Here is a 20,506-nt window from a genome sequence, read left to right on the forward strand (position 1 = left end):
GTCTATCACCCAGCCACCCCGTCCCTCCCACCCCCACCACTCCAGCAACCCTCAGTTTGTTTCCTGAGATTAAGAATTCCTCATATCAGTGAGGTCATATGATACATGTCTTTCTCTGATTGACTTATTTCACTCAGCATAACACCCTCCAGTTCCATCCACGTCGTTGCAAATGGCAAGATCTCATTCCTTTTGATGGCTGCATAATATTCCATTGTGTATATATACCACCTCTTCTTTATCCATTCATCTGTCGATGGACATCTTGGCTCTTTCCACAGTTTGGCTATTGTGGACATTGCTGCTGTAAACATTGGGGTGCACGTACCCCTTCGGATCCCTACATTTGTATCTTTGTGGTAAAATACCCAGTAGTGCAATTGCTGGATCGTATGGTAGCTCTATTTTCAACTGTTTGAGGAATCTCCAGACTGTTTTCCAGAGTGGTTGCACCAGTGGGTATCCTTATGATTGTTGATTGCTTTAAATTCTCCATCAGGTATGTTACTTGTATCTTTTTCACCTAGATCTCTGGCCATGGCCTTATCTTGTTCTTTCATTTGGGATAAATTCCTCCATCTTCACATTTTGTCTAAGTCTTTGCCTTCTTCTCTGTGTTAGAAAAGCCAGATATGTCTCTTGCTCCTGAAAGTAATGGCCTTATGAGGAAGAAGTCATATAGTGCCCAGGGCCTGGCTCTTCAGGGGATGTCTCTGGTATGGGCTGCATGTTCTCTGCTATTGTGTTTTGGCTGCTCTATCCTTCAGGCTAATTGTCTGCAGAGGCTCTCCTTGCCCTCTGAGGGCAGTGTTTTGTCCCTGGCCTGAGTGTGGTGAGTTTACTAACAACCACATTGATATTTTATTTTCATAGTGCTTATTCTGTGCTTAGATATAAAGGAATACATAAATAAGAATATAGTCACTTTCTTTCAAGTTACCCTTATACAGTTCAGAGAAACATAGTATGTTTGTGATAGACACATATATATATGAACATAGAGAAAATGATAAGACAAAAATAATAGTATATGAACAAGTAATGAACCTGGGTATAGGCTATATGAAAATTCCTTCTGGAATTCCTTCAATTTCTCTGTAAATTTGAATTGATAGAAAAATTAAAAAAATTAAAATCCTATTACACAAAAACTTCTACAATAACAAAAGCAACTAACAGAAAAATAAGCAAAGAATATAAATAGGTGATTCATGGAGAAAATGAAAATAGCTAATAATATTAAAATATGCTTAGTTCTCATTAAGTATAAATAATCCTCATTAAAGAAAAAACATTTTTCTATACACTTATTTTTATTTTTACTTATTTAAAAAATTATAGTAAAATATAAATAACATATAATTTACCATTTAAGCCATTTTTAAGTGTATTCACACTGTGCAGCCATCACCACTACTGATCTTCAGAACTTTTTCATCTTGCAAAACTGAAACTCTACCCATTAATAAATAATTCTCCATTCCCATTCTCCCCAGCTCCTGGAAACCATCATTCTACTTACTGTCTCTATGAATTTGACCATGTTAAGATACTTCATGTAAGTGCAATCATACAGTGTTTGTCCTTTTGTGGTTGGTTTACTCCACCTACCATAATGTCTTCCATATTCATCCATGTTATATGCTATAACATGCTGTATCAGATTTTCTTTCCTTTTTAAGGTTGAATAATATTCCATCACATGCATATGCCATATTTTTTTGTCCATTCATCACTGTTGGACACTTGAATGGCTTCTATCTTTTGGCTATTGTGAATGATGTTGCTATAAACAAAGATCTTTTCATGTCCCTGCTTTCGTTCTTTTGGGCATATATCTGGAATGGGAATTGCTGAATCATATGGTAATGCTTTATTTAATATTTTGAGGAACAACCATATTATTTTTCATAGTGTTTGCACCATTTCACATTCCTACAACTAGTACATAAGAATACCAATTTCTTACATCTTCACCAATATTTATTTTCTTTCCTTTTTTCCTTTTTTGTCTTCATAATAGCCATCCTGGGTGTGAAATGATATCTCATTGTTGTTTTGATTTTCATTTCCTTAATGAATAGTGATGTTTACCATATTTTCATGGGCCTATTGGCTATCTGTATATCTTCTTTGGAGAAATGTCTGTTAAAGTCCTTTGTTCACTGTTTTAAAAAGTTTTTTGTTTTCATTGTTGAGTCTTAAGAGTTCTTTTTATATTCTGGTTGTTAACTGCTCTTCAGATATATGATTGACAAATATTTTTCTCCAATTCTGTGGATTTCCCTTTTACTTTACTAACCTTGTCTTTTGGTGAATAATTTTAAAATTGTGGTAAAATCTGCCTGTTTTTTCTTTGGCTGAACCTTTGGTGTCAGATCCAAGAAATTATTGTCAAATACGTATTTAAGATTTTTCCCTATATTTTACTCTAAGAGTTTTATAGTTTAGCACTTAGTTTTAGGTCTTTCATCTATCTTAAAACTACAAGGTAAAGTTTAAGATAAGGATCTGATTTCACTCTTTGGCATGTGGATATACAGTTTCTCCAGCACCATATGCTTTACAAGTCTCCTTTTCCCATTGAATGGTCTTGATATCCTTGTCAAAGTTCATTTGACCATGTATGTGTTGATTTATTTCTTGGTTCTCTATTTTCTTAGTTTGTATGTTTGTCTTTATGCCAATACCACACTGTTTTGTTTACTGTTGCTTTGTAGTAAGTTTCAAAATAACGAAGTGAGAGTCCTCTTTGTTCCTTTTGAAGATTATTTTGACTACTCAGGATCCTTTAAGATTCCATACGAATTTTAGCATAGAATTTTTTATTCTTGAAAAAACATTGCTGGGATTTTGACAGCTATCACACTGAATCTGTAGATTACTTTGTGTAGTATTGATATCTTAACAATATTAGGGTTTCAATCTATGAAAATTCTAGTGCTGTCTATGATGCTGGGATATGAGTCCTTCATGAATTTACTAGCAGAATTATGAACTATGATCATTTGAAAAGTAATTTGGATTTATATATTAAAATAAAAAACATAGATACCTTTAATGCAATACATGTTTACATGCTCTATTTTATAGAAATATAATACTACAATATAGATATATATGTACAGTGATATTTATTGTACCATTGCCTATAGTAGCAAAAAATATTTTGATAAAAATCTAAATGTCAATAAATATAGCACATTCACATTATAGAATATCATAAAGTAACTTAAAGGTGTGAGATATAAAAGAAATCTATATAACAATTTACCTGTTTTGGAGGTGAGTAGGATCCATCCAAATGATTCTATTATGTACAGAACAAGCAAACTTATCTATCATCTATCTATCTATCTATCTATCATTTATCTATCTATCTATCATCTATCTATCTATCTATCATCTATAGATAAATAGGTGTGTGTGTGTGTGTGTGTGTGTATGTATATGCGCCCGTGTGTGTGTGTGTGAAACACATGTTTGAAGAAAGGTTTAGAAAAATATACTTGTCTCATAACATTGGCTATCTGGGGAAGGGGGTCCATAGATTTAAGATAATTGGTAAATGGAAACAATGGAAACACAGTATAAAGTTTTATTTCATTTGTCTTTGTATAGCAGTGATTTTTTTACCTTCATAGATAGGTTTTCTAGTTGTAGAGATCATAGCAGGCAGAGTATTTGTAAGTTCAACATGTTTTTTTGAGATATAATTTTTTGGATGCCCTAAAAAATGAAAATAACATTATTAAATTATATTAGAAATTACCTGACTTCAACTTTTAAAAATTTATAATAAATCTTAATCCACTTCTAAAGCACAGCTTCCTTAAATTTTTAAAAATAATTTAAAACAGCTTTACTAACACAGATATTTTCTCTCTAGCTTTTCCTTGCTGGGTACTTGATATTTATTAAAAAAACCAGTAAGAGTGAAAATCCAGAAAAAGAAATAATAGAAATAGTGTATATAAAAATGCCTAAGAAAGAGCTTTCTTTCTTTCCAGTATTGTAATAAAAAACTATTTAAGCAATTAAATTGATAAATTCTCATATGAAATTTTTATCTTTTTATAAAACAGAATATCCTTATTTAAAAATTCTTATGTAACTACAGTGAAAAATCTAGTGCTAATGGAGGCAGACATGTTTAGAAATACTATTGTTAAGATACGTATTTTGAACACTGTTAAAAACAAAACTATGTAATAAAGAATATAGTTTCAATATGCTTATTTCAAGAAAAATATGCGAAAATAAAAAGAATGTGGGGCATTTAGATGGTGTTTCTCAAAGTTGCTGGAAAAATTTACTAAATTAGTGCTTTGAGTTTCTACAATATATGTCTTACAGAGAAATAAAACATTTTGAATTCTTCCATTTCCTTAAGGCAAGAGTTTGCTTAAGAAATGTTTGTGTCATTATTTTTAGATTAAAAGGCTTAACGGTTTGGTGGAAAATAAAAATATTTTTGATAGAATCCTTTCTATTCCATCCACAAAAAAGACCACTATTATTGTTCTCTTATCATGGAATAGAAATTTAGATAGAAGATTATTCAGACTATTTGTTAGTTCTTATTCTCTTCCTCTTTCTTTTTTCTTCAGGCAATATTACTGCTTATAATTAACACCCCCATCAAAGAGAAAGCTTTAGCTTAGAAGAAAAAAACCCAAATTTGGGCACCTGGGTGGCCCAGTTGGTTAAGCGTCTGCCTTCGGCTTAGGTCATGATCCCAGGGTCCTAGGACTGAGTCCCGCATGAGGCTTGCTCAGTGGGGAGCCTGCTTCTCCCTCTCCTCCCGACCCTGCTCCTGCTTTCTATTTCTCTCGCTCTTTCTCTCTCATGCACATGCTCTAATAAATAAAATCTTAAAAAAAACCCAAATTGTAAGTAAACTAGGAGCTAATAAATGGAAAATGGTATTACAGGTGATATGAAGTAGGAGGTGAACCTGACATTGTCTGGCAGTTAGTAAGAAGAGGATAGTTATCTGAACATAAAGAGCATATTATAATTAATTTTTCTAATTTTACAAAGACTTATTTGCCCAGTAATGCCTTGCTTCAGTTAATAGTCCAATTTATTTTATCTCTGAATTACATATCCACAGAATGGTAAAAGGCAGCCAATGGATATAATGTTAAGAGATAAAGATGCAGAGTTAGAAAGAAAAACTGGTGAAAGTATTGGTAGTATATATAATTATTTGGGGCTTTAGAAAATATAATAGGCCAAAAAAATAATCTACATTTAAAAAAACCTTCAAACTCAATATCTATAGGAAATACACTAAGGTGATGATTATATAATGCCTCTGGAGCAAAGATAAGAAATGGAGTTTGTAAATTAGTTCCTAGATATTAATGGATTAGATAGCTGGGGAGATAGTAATGAAGGGAAAGGGAAGACATTATGTTTATTTTCCTTCCAATCTACCCTCATGTTGAGTTTCTGTATGGCAGATCCTACTTGGGATTGTACAAAAAGGGAATATATAAATCTAAAACAGAGGATTATGAAATGGGTTTATCATAATGGTGAACAAAAATGGAAGGTTGAGTGGGACACCTGGGTAGCTCATTCAGTTAAGCATTTGACTCACTCCAGTCATGATCTCAGGGCCCTCAGATTGAGTCCCGCATGGGGCTCCACACTCAGCAGGGAGTCTACTTGAGATTCTTTTCCTCTGCCCCTACCCCTGCTCAGTGTGTGCTCTCTTTTTCTCATTCTCAAATAAATAAATCTTTAAAAAAAAAAAAAGAAAGGAAGGTTGTGAAAAAAAGTGGAGCTCCAATTTAGTGGTGGCAGGGAAGAAGAGCTATGTCAGGGACACTACTCACTCACTAAGAATGCATATATGTTGGGAAAGCTTAATCAGTGTTCATTTACACATATTTTGCTAAACTGGTTATATGACGGAGGCTAGTATGATCTGGTTATTTCCATATAATTAAAGCTTTACTAATTAAAAAAATCACATTGTACATTACATGAAGTTTCTTTATTCAGTGAAGGAAGCTGGATGGCTTTATAAATGGTTGACCCAGCCCTAGATGTTCTAGGACTTGCTTTTGGAGGTTTAGTCACATGGTGTGAAGTGTACTCATAAGTTCTTTCTAGAAAAATTTAGAAAATATGTTAGCTATAAGATGAATTACATTTGTAACTAATTTTGATACACAGTAAATTAGTTGCCAATAAAATTGAAATAACTAAAATTTTTTTGAGATGATTAATTTCATTAATAAAGAAATACACATTAAAAAGGATAGTTTATGAGATCAGAGCTAAGTAAAAGAAGTCACAAAAACCAACTATTATAAATTCCATTTCTATGAAATATCCAGTGTATGGAAATTTATAGACAGATATTAGATTAGCAGATTATGGCTTGGAGTGTGAAGATTTCTTTTTCACACAATGAAAATGATCTAAAATCAAACATGATGATGAAAGCACAACTCTGCGAATGTACTAAAAACCACTGAATTATGCACTGTAAATGAATGAATTATATGGTATGTGAATTATGTATTGGTAAAGCTATTAAAATTGACACCTGACTTTCTATAACAAACAATGGAGGCCAGAAGGAAGTGGGATGACATATTAAAAGTGCTGAAAGCAAAAATTCACAACCAAGAATTTAATACCCAGCAAAATTATTATTCAAAAATAATAATAGATAATAGATAAAACAAAAACCTTCCTAGATTAAAAAAAAACAACTAAGACTATTTGTTGTTATATTAGGAAACTTGTCTTAAAAGAAATACTAAAGAAAATACTTCAGGCTCGTACAAAACGACATCAGGTGGTAACTCAAATCTGCATGAAGAAATAAAAACACTTTAAAAGTAATTATATGGGTAACTATAAATGACAACATATCTTTTCTAAAGTCGTTTCTTCCATTAGCTGATTAAAAGAAACCACTGCCTAAAACTGTATTGCTGGGCATGTAATAGAAAACTCAATTTTATTTCTATATATGAGCATGGAATAACCCCAAAAGTAAATTAGGGAAACAATTTTATTTGCAATAACATCAAAAAAGAACAAAATAGTAATGAATTTAACAGAGGGGCAAGACTTTTACTGAAAGTTACAAAACATTGTAGAAGGAAATTAAAGACAATATAAATAAATAAATTCAATGTTCATAAATTAGAACTTATTTATTTATTTGAAATATGATTGACTATACCACTGTATTAGTTCTAGTAGACAACTTAATAATTGATATATGTGAGTTCAGGAGTCTCCTGTGTCACCATTTTGAACCAGAAGTCTTAGAACACTCATATTTTTAAGATCGCAATTCTTTTCAAATTGATAAATAGATTCAGTATAGTCCCTATCAGTACTTCAGGAGTCTTTTTTTTTTTTTCAGAAATTAACAACCTGAAACTAAAATTTATGTGGAATGTAAAAGACTTAGAATAGCCAAAACCATTTGTAAAAAATAAATAACACTATAGAGACTTCATTTTTCAATTACAAAATTTATTATAAACGTTGTTATCAAAACAGTATGGTAATAGCACAGTGATAGACAAATAAGTCTAAGGAAGAGCACTAAGACCAGTAGTAAACTCTTATATTTAGAGCTAATTGATTTTCAACTAGTTACCAAGGCAATTCAATGGAAACAGGATTGTCTTTTCACAAATGTTGCTCTGGCAATCAGATAGATACTTGCAAAAAGATGAACCTGAAACTTTACTTCTCATTATATACAAAAATTAACTCAAAATAAATTACATACCTAAATGTAATAGTGATACTATAAAACTCTTAGAAAAAAATAGAAAATCTTGAGATCTTAAATAGGCAATGATTTTTTAGATTCAAGTTTAAAAGCATGATCCTTAAAAGAAAAATCGGTAAGTTGGGCTTCATCAAAATTCAAAATTTTGACTGCCATTAAGAAAGTTCAGACAAGCTGTAGACTGGAAGAAAATATTTGCAAATCACATATCCAATAAAGAAATCGCATCCAGAATATACAAAGAACTTAAAATTTTAAGAACTTAAAAAAAAAAACTTTACAAATGGGCAAAAAATTTTAAAGACATTTCACCAAAGAAATACACAAATGGCTAATAAACACATGAAAAGATGCCCAAAATCATTTTTCAGGGAAATGTAAGTAAAAACCACAATGAAAGGTCATTTCATATCCAACAGAATGTCTATAACCCAAAGTACAGGTAATAGCCATGTGATGGCAAGGATAGGAAGAAATAAAAGCCTTCATACCTTGTTGATATGTGGTAAAATGGCACAGCCACTTTAGAAAAGTTTGGCATTTAAAAAATAGTTAAACATAAATTTACCATACAACACAGCAACTCTACTCCTAGGTGTCCACCTAAGAGAAATGAAAATTTGTGTCTTCACGAAGACCAACAAAGGAATATTCAGAGCAGCATTCCTTATAGCCAAAAAGTGAAATAAACCCAAATGTCCATCAACCTATGAATGGATAAAGAATATGTGCTACAGCCATACAAGAGAATACTATTCAGCAATATAGGATACATGTTACTATACAGGTGAACCTTAAAACCATGCTTACTGAAAGAAGCTACACAGAAAACACCATGTATTGTATGATTCCGTTCAAGTGAAATGTCCAGAAAAGGTAAATTGATAGACACAAAAAGCAGATTTGTGGTTGCCTGGGACTGGAAGTGGGAAGGGATCTTGCAGGAATGGTGAAAATGTTCTAAAACTGAATTAAGATGGTCACTGCAGATCTAGGTAAACTTACTAAAATCCTTGACTTATACCTTGACTCATATAATTAAGATGGGGCAAATTTTCTGATACACAACTTATGCCTCATTGGAGTGTTTAAAAAAATAATTGCTAATCTGTACATCTCTGAGGAACAAATTTACCAATTAGAGTATAATTTTTATGCAGTTGTTTGTGTCTTTAGCCTTACAGTATCCACTGAAAGCATTCTTTTCCAGTTACTTCAAGCTGCTCATTTTTCTCTAACTCTGACAGTAAGGTTATGTCATTCATTTATTTTTGCTTTTTTTTTTCTAGCTTTATTGAGATGTATTTGACATATAATGTAGTTTGAGGTGTACAATTTGTTGGTTTGCACACTTACATATTGCAAAATAATTACCACCACAGCGTTAGCTAATTCCTCTATTACATCACATAATTACAGTATCTTTTTTGCAGTGAGACTATTTAACACTTACTCTTCTAGCAACTTTCAAGCATATAATACAATATTATTGACTATAATCATCATGATGTATATTAGATCCCCAGAACTTATTCATCTCCTGACTGGAAGTTTATACTCTTTGACCAACATCTCCCCATTTCCCCCAACCCATAGCTTCTGGTAACCACCATTCTACTCTCTGTTTCTATGAATTCAGCTTTTTTTTAGATTCCACATATAAGTGAGATCATATTGTATATGTCTTTCTCTGTCTGACTTGTTTCACTTTAGCATAATTCCTTCAAGGCCCATCCATGTTGTTGTAAATAGCAGGATTTCCTTCTTTTTTATAGCTGAATAGTATTCCATTATATATATATATAAAGTTCTATTATGTATATTATAATTATATTTTATATAATACATAATTATATTTATATATGATATATTTCTAATATCACATATATTATAATAAACAGTTATTTTGAATTCTTTATAGGGAAAATTTTAGATCTCTGTGTCTTTGGGTTTGGTACTGGAAGATTATTGTAATCCTTTGGTGGTATCCTGTTTCCTTGATTTTTCATATTCTTTAGAGTTTTGTGCTGCTGTTTCATTTGAAGTAGCAGTCACCTCCTCCAGTCTTTACTAACTGCCTTCAGGAAGGAACTGCCTTTCATTAGCCCTGCTATCGATCCTGAGGCTTTCTGGGACCTTGAATGCATATACTCGCTCCATACTTATGGCTCCCTTTTGTGGCAGAATTCTTTTTCTTTTTTTAAAGAACATAGAAGAAAATCTTTGTGACCTTGGGTTACACAAAGATTTCTTTTTTTAAAAAAATTTTTAATTAATTTTTTTATTATGTTATGTTAATCACCATACCTTACATCATTAGTTTTTGATGTAGTGTTCCATGATTCATTGTTTGCATATAACACCCAGTGCTCCATGCAGTAAGTGCCCTCCTTAATACCCATCACCAGGCTAACCCATTCCCCTACCCTCCTCCCCTCTGGAACCCTCCGTTTGTTTCTCAAAGTCCATAGTCTCTCACAGTTCATCTCCCCCTCCGATTTCCCCCCTTCATTCTTCCCTTCCTACTATCTTTTTTTTTTTCTTTAACATATAATGTATTATTGGTTTCAGAGGTACAAGTCTATGATTCATCAGTCTTGCACAATTCACAGTGCTCACCACAGCACATACCCTCTCTGGATCCTGCATCACACCAGGCCAAGTGCTGACATCTTCCCTTTCGTTTTCTCTAGGGTGGCACTACAGCTCAAGTTATTGTTTTTCTCTGGCTCACAGAACCTGACTTGCTTTCTGCAAGTGCTCCCTAGTCCACCAAAGCTTGCTGTCACTAGCACTCTCAGTGGCATGCACAGGGTGCTGGCTGCAGAGTTGGGAGCGGTGTCGGTGAGATAAGCCTGTTGCTGGGGATGCCCACAAGCCAGTTGCTGGATTCTGCAAGTGAGGCTTTCCCAGCAGCTCATGGGTAGGATTCCTGATGGAGTCCACAGCACAGCAGAAGTTACATCCCTTTAATGCTCTCTGAGAATCATATCTGCCACTCTTCTGATCTACTCTCACCCCACAATTTAGTACTTTAGATGCTTTGGTGGTGTTCTGCACAGCTGGGAAAGCCTGGTACTCACTCACCTAATCTCTTGTCCCCTGCATAGGGAGACATCATGGGATGAGAAAGACTCACTTTGCCCTAGCTGAACCACCTTGGGGGATGTGTGATGAAAACAAAGTCAAATTGTTTCTCTTATCCAATCCAATGTGTCCAAACTCATTTTTTTTATCCAACAAAGTACTGGAACTTCTTATCTGGAGAACTGGACTTCCACAAAACTGTCTTATCTATGGGTGTTCTCCCAGGTGACTCACTGACTGTTCCTTTACATTTTTGTTACCTAGTTAACAACTTTATAGTTAGTTAATGAGTTTTTACACTTTTGCTCTTTTTTCAAACAACTAGTGAGGTTTTTAACTCTTGATGAGCCCCAACTATATACCTCCATTGTCCCAAACAACAGCTAGCCAATTGCCAGACATGTGAATGAACCCACTGACCACAAGGTAACCAAAGATGCATAAGTTAGGCAGCCAAAACCAGTGTACATTGCTAACTCCCAAATCATGAACCCTAAATCCTGAGTTACTGTTTTAAGCTAAGTAGTTTTGGGGTAGTTATGCAGTAAAAGAACACTAACAAATATGGAAAAAATTTAAAGATTTAGATATTATTTAATATCTAAATATTAGATGGGCATAATTTAAATAAACAAAACACCCACTTGTATGGCTGATGGTTATGCAAAGTATTTTTTTTCTCCACAATTGCTGGGGAAAATGTTAATTTTAATATCCTTTTAGGAAAGAAATCTGGAAGTATCTTTTAACATTGCTGGGGAAAATGTTAGTTTTAATAACCTTTTAGGAAAGCAATCTGGAAGTGTCTTTTAACATTAAAAAATCCTGGGATTCTCCCAAAGAAATATAAGCATCAATATATAAGAATGCATGTTCATGGATATATTTACCAGTGGCAAAAAGCTAAAAAAGTCAATTCCCTTTAATAGAAGAATGATTAATAAAGAATTCTATACTGTGAAATATTATACTGTTAGTAAAGGTATAAATTAAAGCCATTTCATTTTCAGGCTTGCAAAGGTTTACTTAAAATTTATCTGAATAAAAAGATGCAAACTGAGTAAAATGAAAAGCCATACTAAACAACTACTATAAGTAACTACATACTTATTTTATACATATATATGTTTATATATAAAATATATGTATATATTTTACCTTGATTGTCAAAGGGTGATAAATTGATCACTTTTGTTGGGAATTTATTCATTGTGATGTTCTTTGGAAGTAAGTCTTGATGTGAAAATATATTTTTGTTTTTAAATAAATTCATTCCTAAAATAAAAATTTCTAAAAATTAGATGAAGACTCTGAATATTCATACACTACTCTCCAAACACCATGTACTACTAGTCTTTATTTATACGTTTGTAATGTTTTCTTACCACATTTTATTGAGTGGTCACTTGTTTATTGCTCTAGTTTGTATAAACTATTCGATCATTTTCTCTTCCTTGTCTTTATTCTGTGCTCATTGATAGCATCTTTTTTTTTTTAGCTCATTGAGTATACTCACTAATCAAAAAATTACACGTATTTAATGCATATACCTTTTGATAAGTTTGGACATATGTGTACGCCTGCAATACCATCACCATAATCAAGATAATAAACATATCCATCACCTCCAAAAGACTTCTCTTGTTTTCTTTTTAGGTATGGGGTAAGAACAGTTAGCACAAATACTCCCCCCTCAATGATTTTTAAGTACATAACACTGTATTTTTAACTATAGGCATGATATTGTACAGAAGATCTCTAGAACTTATTCATCTAGTATAACTGTAACATTATGCCAACTGAACAACTACCCATTTCTTTCTACCCCCAGCCCCTGGAAACCACTGTGAGTGGCTTCATTATCTGCTTCTGTGAGTTTGACTTTTTAAATTTATTTTTATTTTTTATTGAAGTATAATTAAGATATAATGTTATATTAGTTTCAGGTGTACAATATGATTCAACAAGTCTATACATTACTGAGTACTCATCATAAGTGTACTTTTAATCCCTTTTATCTCTTTTACATCTCATGTAAATGGAATTATGCAGTATTTGTCCTGTGACTGACTGGCTTATTTCACTTAGCATTAATGTCTTCCAGGTTCATCCATGTTGTCACATGTGGAAGGATTTCCTTCTTTTCCAATACTGAATAATATTCCATTTTATGTCTATGTCACATGTTCATTTCATTTTACCCAGCTTTATTGAGATATAATTGACATATAGCATTGCATAAGTTTAAGGTGTATAATGTGATGATTTGATATATATATATATATATAACATGAAAGAATTACAGTAAGTTAAAACCTACATCACCTCACATAACTATTTTGTGCCAAGAATATTGAAGATCTACTCTCCTAGCAACTTTCAAGTATATAATACAGTATTGTTGATTATAGTTATCACACTGTACATTAAATTCCAGAATTTGTTCATCTTCTAACTGGAAGTTTGTACCTTTTGACCATCTCTCCATTTCCTTCACCCTTCAGCTCCTGGTAGCCAACATATTACTTTCTGATTCTATGAATCCAGCTTTTTTAGATTCCACATATAAGTAAGAGCGTAAAAATGTCTCACTTATTTCGTTTATATAAAGACCTCAAGCTCCATCCATGTCATCACAAATGGAAGGATTTCCTTCTTTTTTATGTTGAATAATATCCCATTGTATATTTTATACCAAATTTTCTCTATGCCTTTATCTGTCTGTGGGCATTTAGATTGTTTCCATGTCTTGGCTATTGCTGCAATGAACACAGAAGAGCAGGTATTACTTTGAAAGAGTGATTTCATTTCTTTTGAATATGTACCCAGAAGTGGGATTGCTGGATCACATGGTAGTTCTTTTTCTAATTTTTGAAGGAACATCTATGTTGTTTTCCATAATAGTTGCACCAATTTACAATCCCACTAACAATGTACAAGGGTTGCCCTTTCCCCACATCCTCACTAACATTTGTTATCACTAGTCTTCTTGATGATAACCATTCTAACAGGTGGGTCATTGCAGTTTTGATTTGCATTTCCTTGATAGTGATGTTGAGCACCTTTCCATTGGCTATCTGTGTGTCTTCTTTGAAAAATGTCTATTTACATCCTCTGTCCATTTATAATAGCACTGTTTAGTTTTGGGTTTTCTCCTCCTGTTCCCTCTCCTTCCCCTCCCCCCTCCTTTTTTTTGCTACTGAGTTTTATGAGTTCCTTGCATACCTTGGATATTAACTTATTATGAAATAGATGGTTTGCAAATATTTTCTCCCATTCCATAGGTTGCCTTTTCATTTTGTTTTTGGTTTCTTTTGCTGAGCAGAAACTTTTTAGTTTGATGTCCCACCTGTTTTTGCTTTTGTTGCTTGTACTTTTGATATGATGTACAAAATATTATTGCCAAGATCAATATTAAGTTTTTTCCCTGTTCTTGGAGTATTGAGGTTTCAGATCTCACATAAGTCTTTATCTATTTCAAATTAATTTTTGTTAACCATAGAAGATATGAGTTCAGTTTTATTCTTACATATTGATACCACATTTTCCAACATCATGTATTTTAGAGACTACCGTTTCACATTAAGTATTCTTGCTTCCCTTATCAATTATTAATTGTTTATATATGAAGATTTATCCAAGGTCTTGATTTTGTTTCATTGGTATATGGTCTGTTTTTATGTCAGTACTATCCTGTTTTGATTATTATAGCTTTGCAATATAGTTTGAAGACAGGAAATGTGATGCCTCTAACTTTGTCCTTCTCTCTCAGAATTGCTTTGGCTAGTCAGGGTCTTTTGTGGTTCCAAACAAACTTTAAGATTGTTTTTTTCTATTTTTGGGAAAAGTTTCATTGAAATTTTGATGGGGATTGCATTGAATCTATAGATGGCTTTGGATAGTATCAAAATTTTAAAAACATTAACTTCCAATCCATAAACCTATCACTCATTTATGATTCTTCAATTTCTTTCATCAAAATGTTACAGTTTTTAGTGCTTAGATTGTTACCAACCTTGTTTAAATGCATTCCAAATATTCTATTGTTTTGATGTTATTGTGACTGAAACAGTTTTCCTTATTTCTATTTCAGATATTTCTCTGTTAGTGTATAGGAATGCCACTGATTTCTGTATGTTGATTTTGTATCCTTTGACTTTACTGCCTTCATTTATTAGTCCTAACAGTTTTATGGTAGAATCTTTAGGATTTTCTCAAAAAAGATCATATCATTTACAAACTTCACTCTTTCTTTTTCAATTTGGATACCTTTTCTTTTTCTTGCTTAATTACTCTAAGATTGCCAGTACTAAGTTAAATAGAAATGATGAGAATGGGCACCTTTTTCCTGATCTTAGATGAAAACCTTTCAATCTTTCGTCTGTGGGCTTGTCATACATGACCTTTATTTTGTTGACATATGTTCCTTCTATACCAAATTTATTGAGAGTTCTATCATATAAGATGTTAAACTTTGTCAAATGCTTTTTCTGTATCTACTGAGATGATCATGTGATTTTTACATCATTTTGTTAATGTGGTGTATCACATATAATGATTTACTTATGTAGATCCATTTTTGCTTCTCATGGATAAAGCCCAATTGGTCACAGAATATTATCATTTTAATGTTCTGTTGAGTTTGTTTTGCTGGGAATTTTGTTGAGGATTTTTGTATCAGTTTTCATCATGGATGTTATTTATCAGACTTGTAGTTTTCTTTTTTTATAGGGTCCTTATCTGGCTTTGGTATCAGGGTAATGTTAACCTTGTAAAATGAGCTTGAGAGCATTTCTTTCTCTTTAATTTTTGGGAAGTGTTTTAGAAGGATTGACATTAATTATTCTTTAAATTTTTTTTTAAGATTTTTTATTTATTTATTTGACAGAGAGAGACACAACGAGAGTGGGAACACAGGGAGGGGGAGTGGGAGAGGGAGAAGCAGGCTTCCCGCCGAGCAGGGAGCCCGATGCAGGGCTTGATCCCAGGACCCTGGAATCATGACCTGAGCTAAAGGCAAACGCTTAATGACTGAGCCACCCAGCACCCCAATTATTCTTTAAATTTTTGGTAGAATTGACTAGTGAAACCATCTAGGTCTGAACTTTTCTTTGATGGGTGGTTTTGGATAGATAATTGATTCAATCTCCTTATCATTATTGGTCTGTTCAGATTTTATATTTCTTTACAATTCAGTCTTTGTAGATGGTATGTTTCTAGGAATTTTTCCATTTCTTCTAGGTTATCCAATTTGTTAGTTTAAAATTATACCCTGTATCCATAATCTTTGAATATCTCTAGTATCATTTGTAATGTCTACTCTTTCATTTCTAACTTTTGAGTCCTTCTTTTTTCTACTTTGTCTAGCCAAAGTTTTGTCAATTTTATTTATTTAAAAAAAACCCCACTTATCATCACTGATCTTTTTATTATTTTTCTGGTTTTTATTTCTACTCTGGTCTTCACTATTTCCCTATTTGTGCTGACTTTGGGCTTAGTTTTTTCTTCTTTTATAGCTCCTTGTGTTGAAAAGTTGTTTACTTAGGGCGCCTGGGTGGCTCAGTTGGTTAAGCGACTGCCTTCGGCTCAGGTCATGGTCCCGGAGTCCTGGGATTGAGTCCCACATCGGGCTCCCGGCTCAGCGGGGAGCCTGCTTCTCCCTCTGACCCTCTCCCCTCTCATGCTGTTTTTTTCCCTCTCTCTCTCAAATAAATAAATAAATAAATAAATAAATAAATAAATAAATAAATAAAATCTTTATAAAAAAAGTTGTTTACTTACATCTTTCTTTTTTTGTTACATAGATATTTACCCCTATACACTTACCTCTTAGAATTGCTTTTGCATCATCCTTAAGTTTTGGTGTATTGTGTTTCTATTTTCATTTATCCCAAGTTATTTTTTCATTTTACATTTTATTTATTCTTTGACCTATTGGTTGTCTGGGAGTGTGCTGTTTAATTTACACATATTTGTGAATTTTCCAGTTTTTATCCAGTTATTGATTTCTCATTTCATACTACTATAGTCAGAAAAAATACCTGGTAAGATTTTAAACTTCTTAGATATCCTAAGACTTGTTTTATGACCTGTCATATGATCTTTCCTGGAGAATGCTGTGTGTGCATTTGGGAAGGAAAGAGAATGGGTATTGTACTTCTGTAGTATGGAACGCTCTATATGTCTGTTAGGTCCATTTGGTCTAAAGTATTGCTCAAGTTCAATGTTTCCTTATTGATTTTCTGTCTGGATGATCTATGCCTGGATAATGTTGAAAGTGAGGTATTGAAGTCTCCTACTATTACTCTATTGTTGTCTATTTCTCCCTTCATATCTATTAGTATTTGGTTCTTACACTTAGGTGTCTGATATTGTGTGCATAAAAATTTATGATTGTTACATCTTCCTGATGAATTCATACCTTTTTCAAAATATAATTCCCTTTTTTGTCTCCTGTTACTGCTTCTAAGTTTAAGTCTATTTTGTCTGATAAAAGCTTAGCTACTTTGCTCTAATTTGGTTTCCACTTGTATGGAATATCCATTCCACTCCTTCACTTTGACCCTTCACGTGTCCTTGAGTATTCTTGGCTTCCCTGTCAAATATTAGCTAGCCATATATGAAAGGGTTTATTTCTTGGCTCTCAATTCTGTTCAGTTGGTGTGTGTGTCCGTTTTTATGCCAGTTTTGATTACTATATCTTTATAATATATCTTAAAATAAGGAAGTGTGATGCCTCCAGCTTTGTTCTTTTTCAGAATTGCTTTGACTAAGGGTCTTTGTAATTCTATATAATTTTAGGGTTGTTTTTTCTAATTCTATCAAAAATGCCATTGGAAACTTGAGAGGAATTGCACTGAATCTATAGGTGGCTTTGGGTAGTAAGGACACTTTGACAATTTTAATTCTTCCAATTCATGCACATGGGATACTTTTCCCATTTATTTTTTTCTTTTTCAATTTCTTTAATTAATGTTTTATAGTTTTTAGTACAGATATATTTTGCCTCCCGGGTTAAACATATTCCATATTTAATTTTTTTGATGCTATTGTAAATGGGATTATTTTCTTCATTCTTTTTTTTTTCAGATAATTTGTTACTGTATAGAAGAGCTACTGATTTTTGCATGTTAATTTGGCATCCTGCAACTTTACTGAATTCACTGATCCAACATGTTTTTGGGGTGGAGTTTTTAGCAAAGAATTAGTCTTCTGCCTGAGTGAAGCAGGAGAACTGGCTTCATAGGTAGCAAGCCTGTGCCCATTTCCCTGGCCAAACAGTGTCACTGGCTTTGCTCTGCCGATGACCAGTTCTGCCTGCTGTATTCTCTGTTCAAGTATTTCTGGGCTATAGAGCTTCTAGCTGTTCTGTTTAGGCTTTCTGGTTAGGCTGGGCCAGGAGCTACACTCATCAGTGGACAAGGTTATGTGAATGAGTTCCCCTGCCAAGGCAGAATGGGCAGGCTAGCCTCAAGCAGCCTCCCTGGTGGCTTTCTGGTTGGTAGGGGCTGGGAGCTATACACAGCAGTTGGTGGGGGAAACTGACTCCAAGTTCAGCGAGGCTCTTTGTGATCTTGACTCCAGCTAACTTGCTCCCCAGATTCCCTAGCCAATGGTACCACTGGCTTTCCTCTGCAGATAATCAGCTCTGTCTGCCATACTCTATTCACTTGGTGTTGGGCCACACAGCTTCAGGTGTTCTACTAGTCTTCTTGGAAGCTTGGTGCAAGGAGATACACTCAATAGTGAACCATGTTATGACTTAACTCCCCAGTCTAAGCAGTGGTAGACCAAGCTCCAGGGCTAGCAAGACTCTTCTTTTCGAAACCCAAATCATACAGACCTGCACCTCACCAAGTTTCCTTGTGAGATTATGCCACCATCTTGTCTCTGCAGATAAGCACACCTGCTGGTTGGGACTACTACTTTGGTACTATAGGTAGGAACTCAGTCTGTCAAGGTCTGAATGCTGGGTTTTTTTTCTTTTTTTTTTTTTAAAGATTTTATTTTTTTATTTGAGAGATAGAGAGCACGAGAGGGAAGAGGGTCAGAGGGAGAAGCAGACTCCCTGCTGAGCAGGGAGCCCAATGTGGGACTTGATCCAGGGACTCCAGGATCATGACTTGAGCCAAAGGCAGTCACTTAACCAACTGAGCCACCCAGGTGCCCCTGAGTGCTGGTTTTTGCAAGCACTTCCTTCCCTGTCACAGATTCCCAGTGGTCAAGTTCCACAGATTACCCCACAATCCCCATGGTGTGAGACCGAGTGGGGGCTCTCAAGAAATGACACACAATGCTAGAGGAGCTGGATGTCCATCCTGGGTTCCCTTTTCCAACTAAAGAAACTGGGGACTCAGGGGAAATCTCTCAGTGTGGTGCTCCAATGGGCATGGGGGAGGGGCAATATGGTTAGTGTGTAGCCACTTCTACGTTTCTAAAGCAGTCTGTCTTGGTCTCTATGATGTGGAGATGGGGTGCTTCAGCTTTATCCTTGTGTTCTAGGATTTTTCTCAAGGGTGTCCTGTCCATGAATAGATTTTAATTTTTCTTGTTTGGGGGAGTGCAGTCAGGAATGACCTATGTTACAATTTTGGTGTGCCACTCCTCCTCCCACCTTTTATGTTTTTGATGTCATAATTTACCTTTGTTTATTTTGTGTATCCATTAACAAATTACTGTAGCTGTAGTTATTTTTTTTTAATTTTTATTGTTATGTTAATCACCATATATTACATAATTTGTTTTGGTGTACTGTTCCTTGATTCATTGTTTGTTCATAACACCCAGTGCTCCACGCAGAATGTGCCCTCCTCAATACCCATCACCAGGCTAAGCCATCCCCCCACCCTCCTCCCCTCCAGAAACCTCAGTTTGTTTTTCAGAGTCCATCGTCTCTCCTGGTTCGTCTCCCCCTCTGACTTACTCCCCTTCATTCTTCCTCTCCTGCTATCTTCTTCTTTTTCTTTTTTCTTAAAATATGTTGCGTTATTTGTTTCAGAAGTACAGATCTGTGATTCAACAGTCTTGCACAATTCACAGCGCTCACCATAGCACATACCCTCCCCAATGTCCATCACCCAGCCACCCCATCCCTCCCACCCCCGACCACTCCAGCAACCCTCAGTTTGTTCCTGAGATTAAGAATTCCTCATATCAGTGAGGTCATATAATACATGTCTTTCTCTGATTGACTTATTTCACTCAGCATAACACCCTCCAGTTCCATCCACGTCGTTGCAAATGGCAAGATCTCATTCCTTTTGATGGCTGCATAATATTCCATTGTGTATATATACCACATCTTCTTTATCCATTCATTTGTCGATGGACATCTTGGCTCTTTCCACAGTTTGGCTATTGTGGACATTGTTGCTATAAACATTGGGGTGCACATACCCCTTCGGGTCCCTACATTTGTATCTTTGGGGTAAATACCCAGTAGTGCAATTGCTGGATTGAATGGTTAGCTGTAGTTATTTTTAAGAATTTTCTCCTTTAATCTTTATGGTAGAGTTAAGTGGTTAATATGTTATCATACTGCAGTATTAGAGTATTCTGAATTTAACTATATGTCTTTACTAGTGTGCTGTATTATTTACATATCACATGACAATTAGCGTCCTTTCATTTCAGCTTGAAGAT

At 34.2% G+C, this 20,506-nt stretch overlaps 1 protein-coding gene across 11 annotated transcripts in view; it reads right to left on the bottom strand.

The window, feature by feature from the left end:
- The window catches only part of CCDC7 (coiled-coil domain containing 7), a 481,360-nt gene that overhangs the window by 68,801 nt on the left and 392,053 nt on the right, over nt 1-20,506 (bottom strand). For 9 of the 11 annotated variants that reach the window (XM_035729112.1, XM_035729118.1, XM_035729115.1 and 6 more), the window contains 3 exons: nt 12,023-12,139; nt 5,997-6,122; nt 3,637-3,729 (listed from right to left, as the gene is read on the bottom strand). In XM_035729112.1, the coding sequence (XP_035585005.1) occupies nt 3,637-3,729; nt 5,997-6,122; nt 12,023-12,139 (336 nt within the window). The remainder of the gene's footprint in view (nt 1-3,636; nt 3,730-5,996; nt 6,123-12,022; nt 12,140-20,506) is intronic. The other 2 variants (XM_035729116.1, XM_035729114.1) reach the window with 1 other exon arrangement.

Source organism: Zalophus californianus, chromosome 9 (assembly GCF_009762305.2).
Source record: "Zalophus californianus isolate mZalCal1 chromosome 9, mZalCal1.pri.v2, whole genome shotgun sequence".
Lineage (NCBI taxonomy): Eukaryota > Metazoa > Chordata > Mammalia > Carnivora > Otariidae > Zalophus > Zalophus californianus.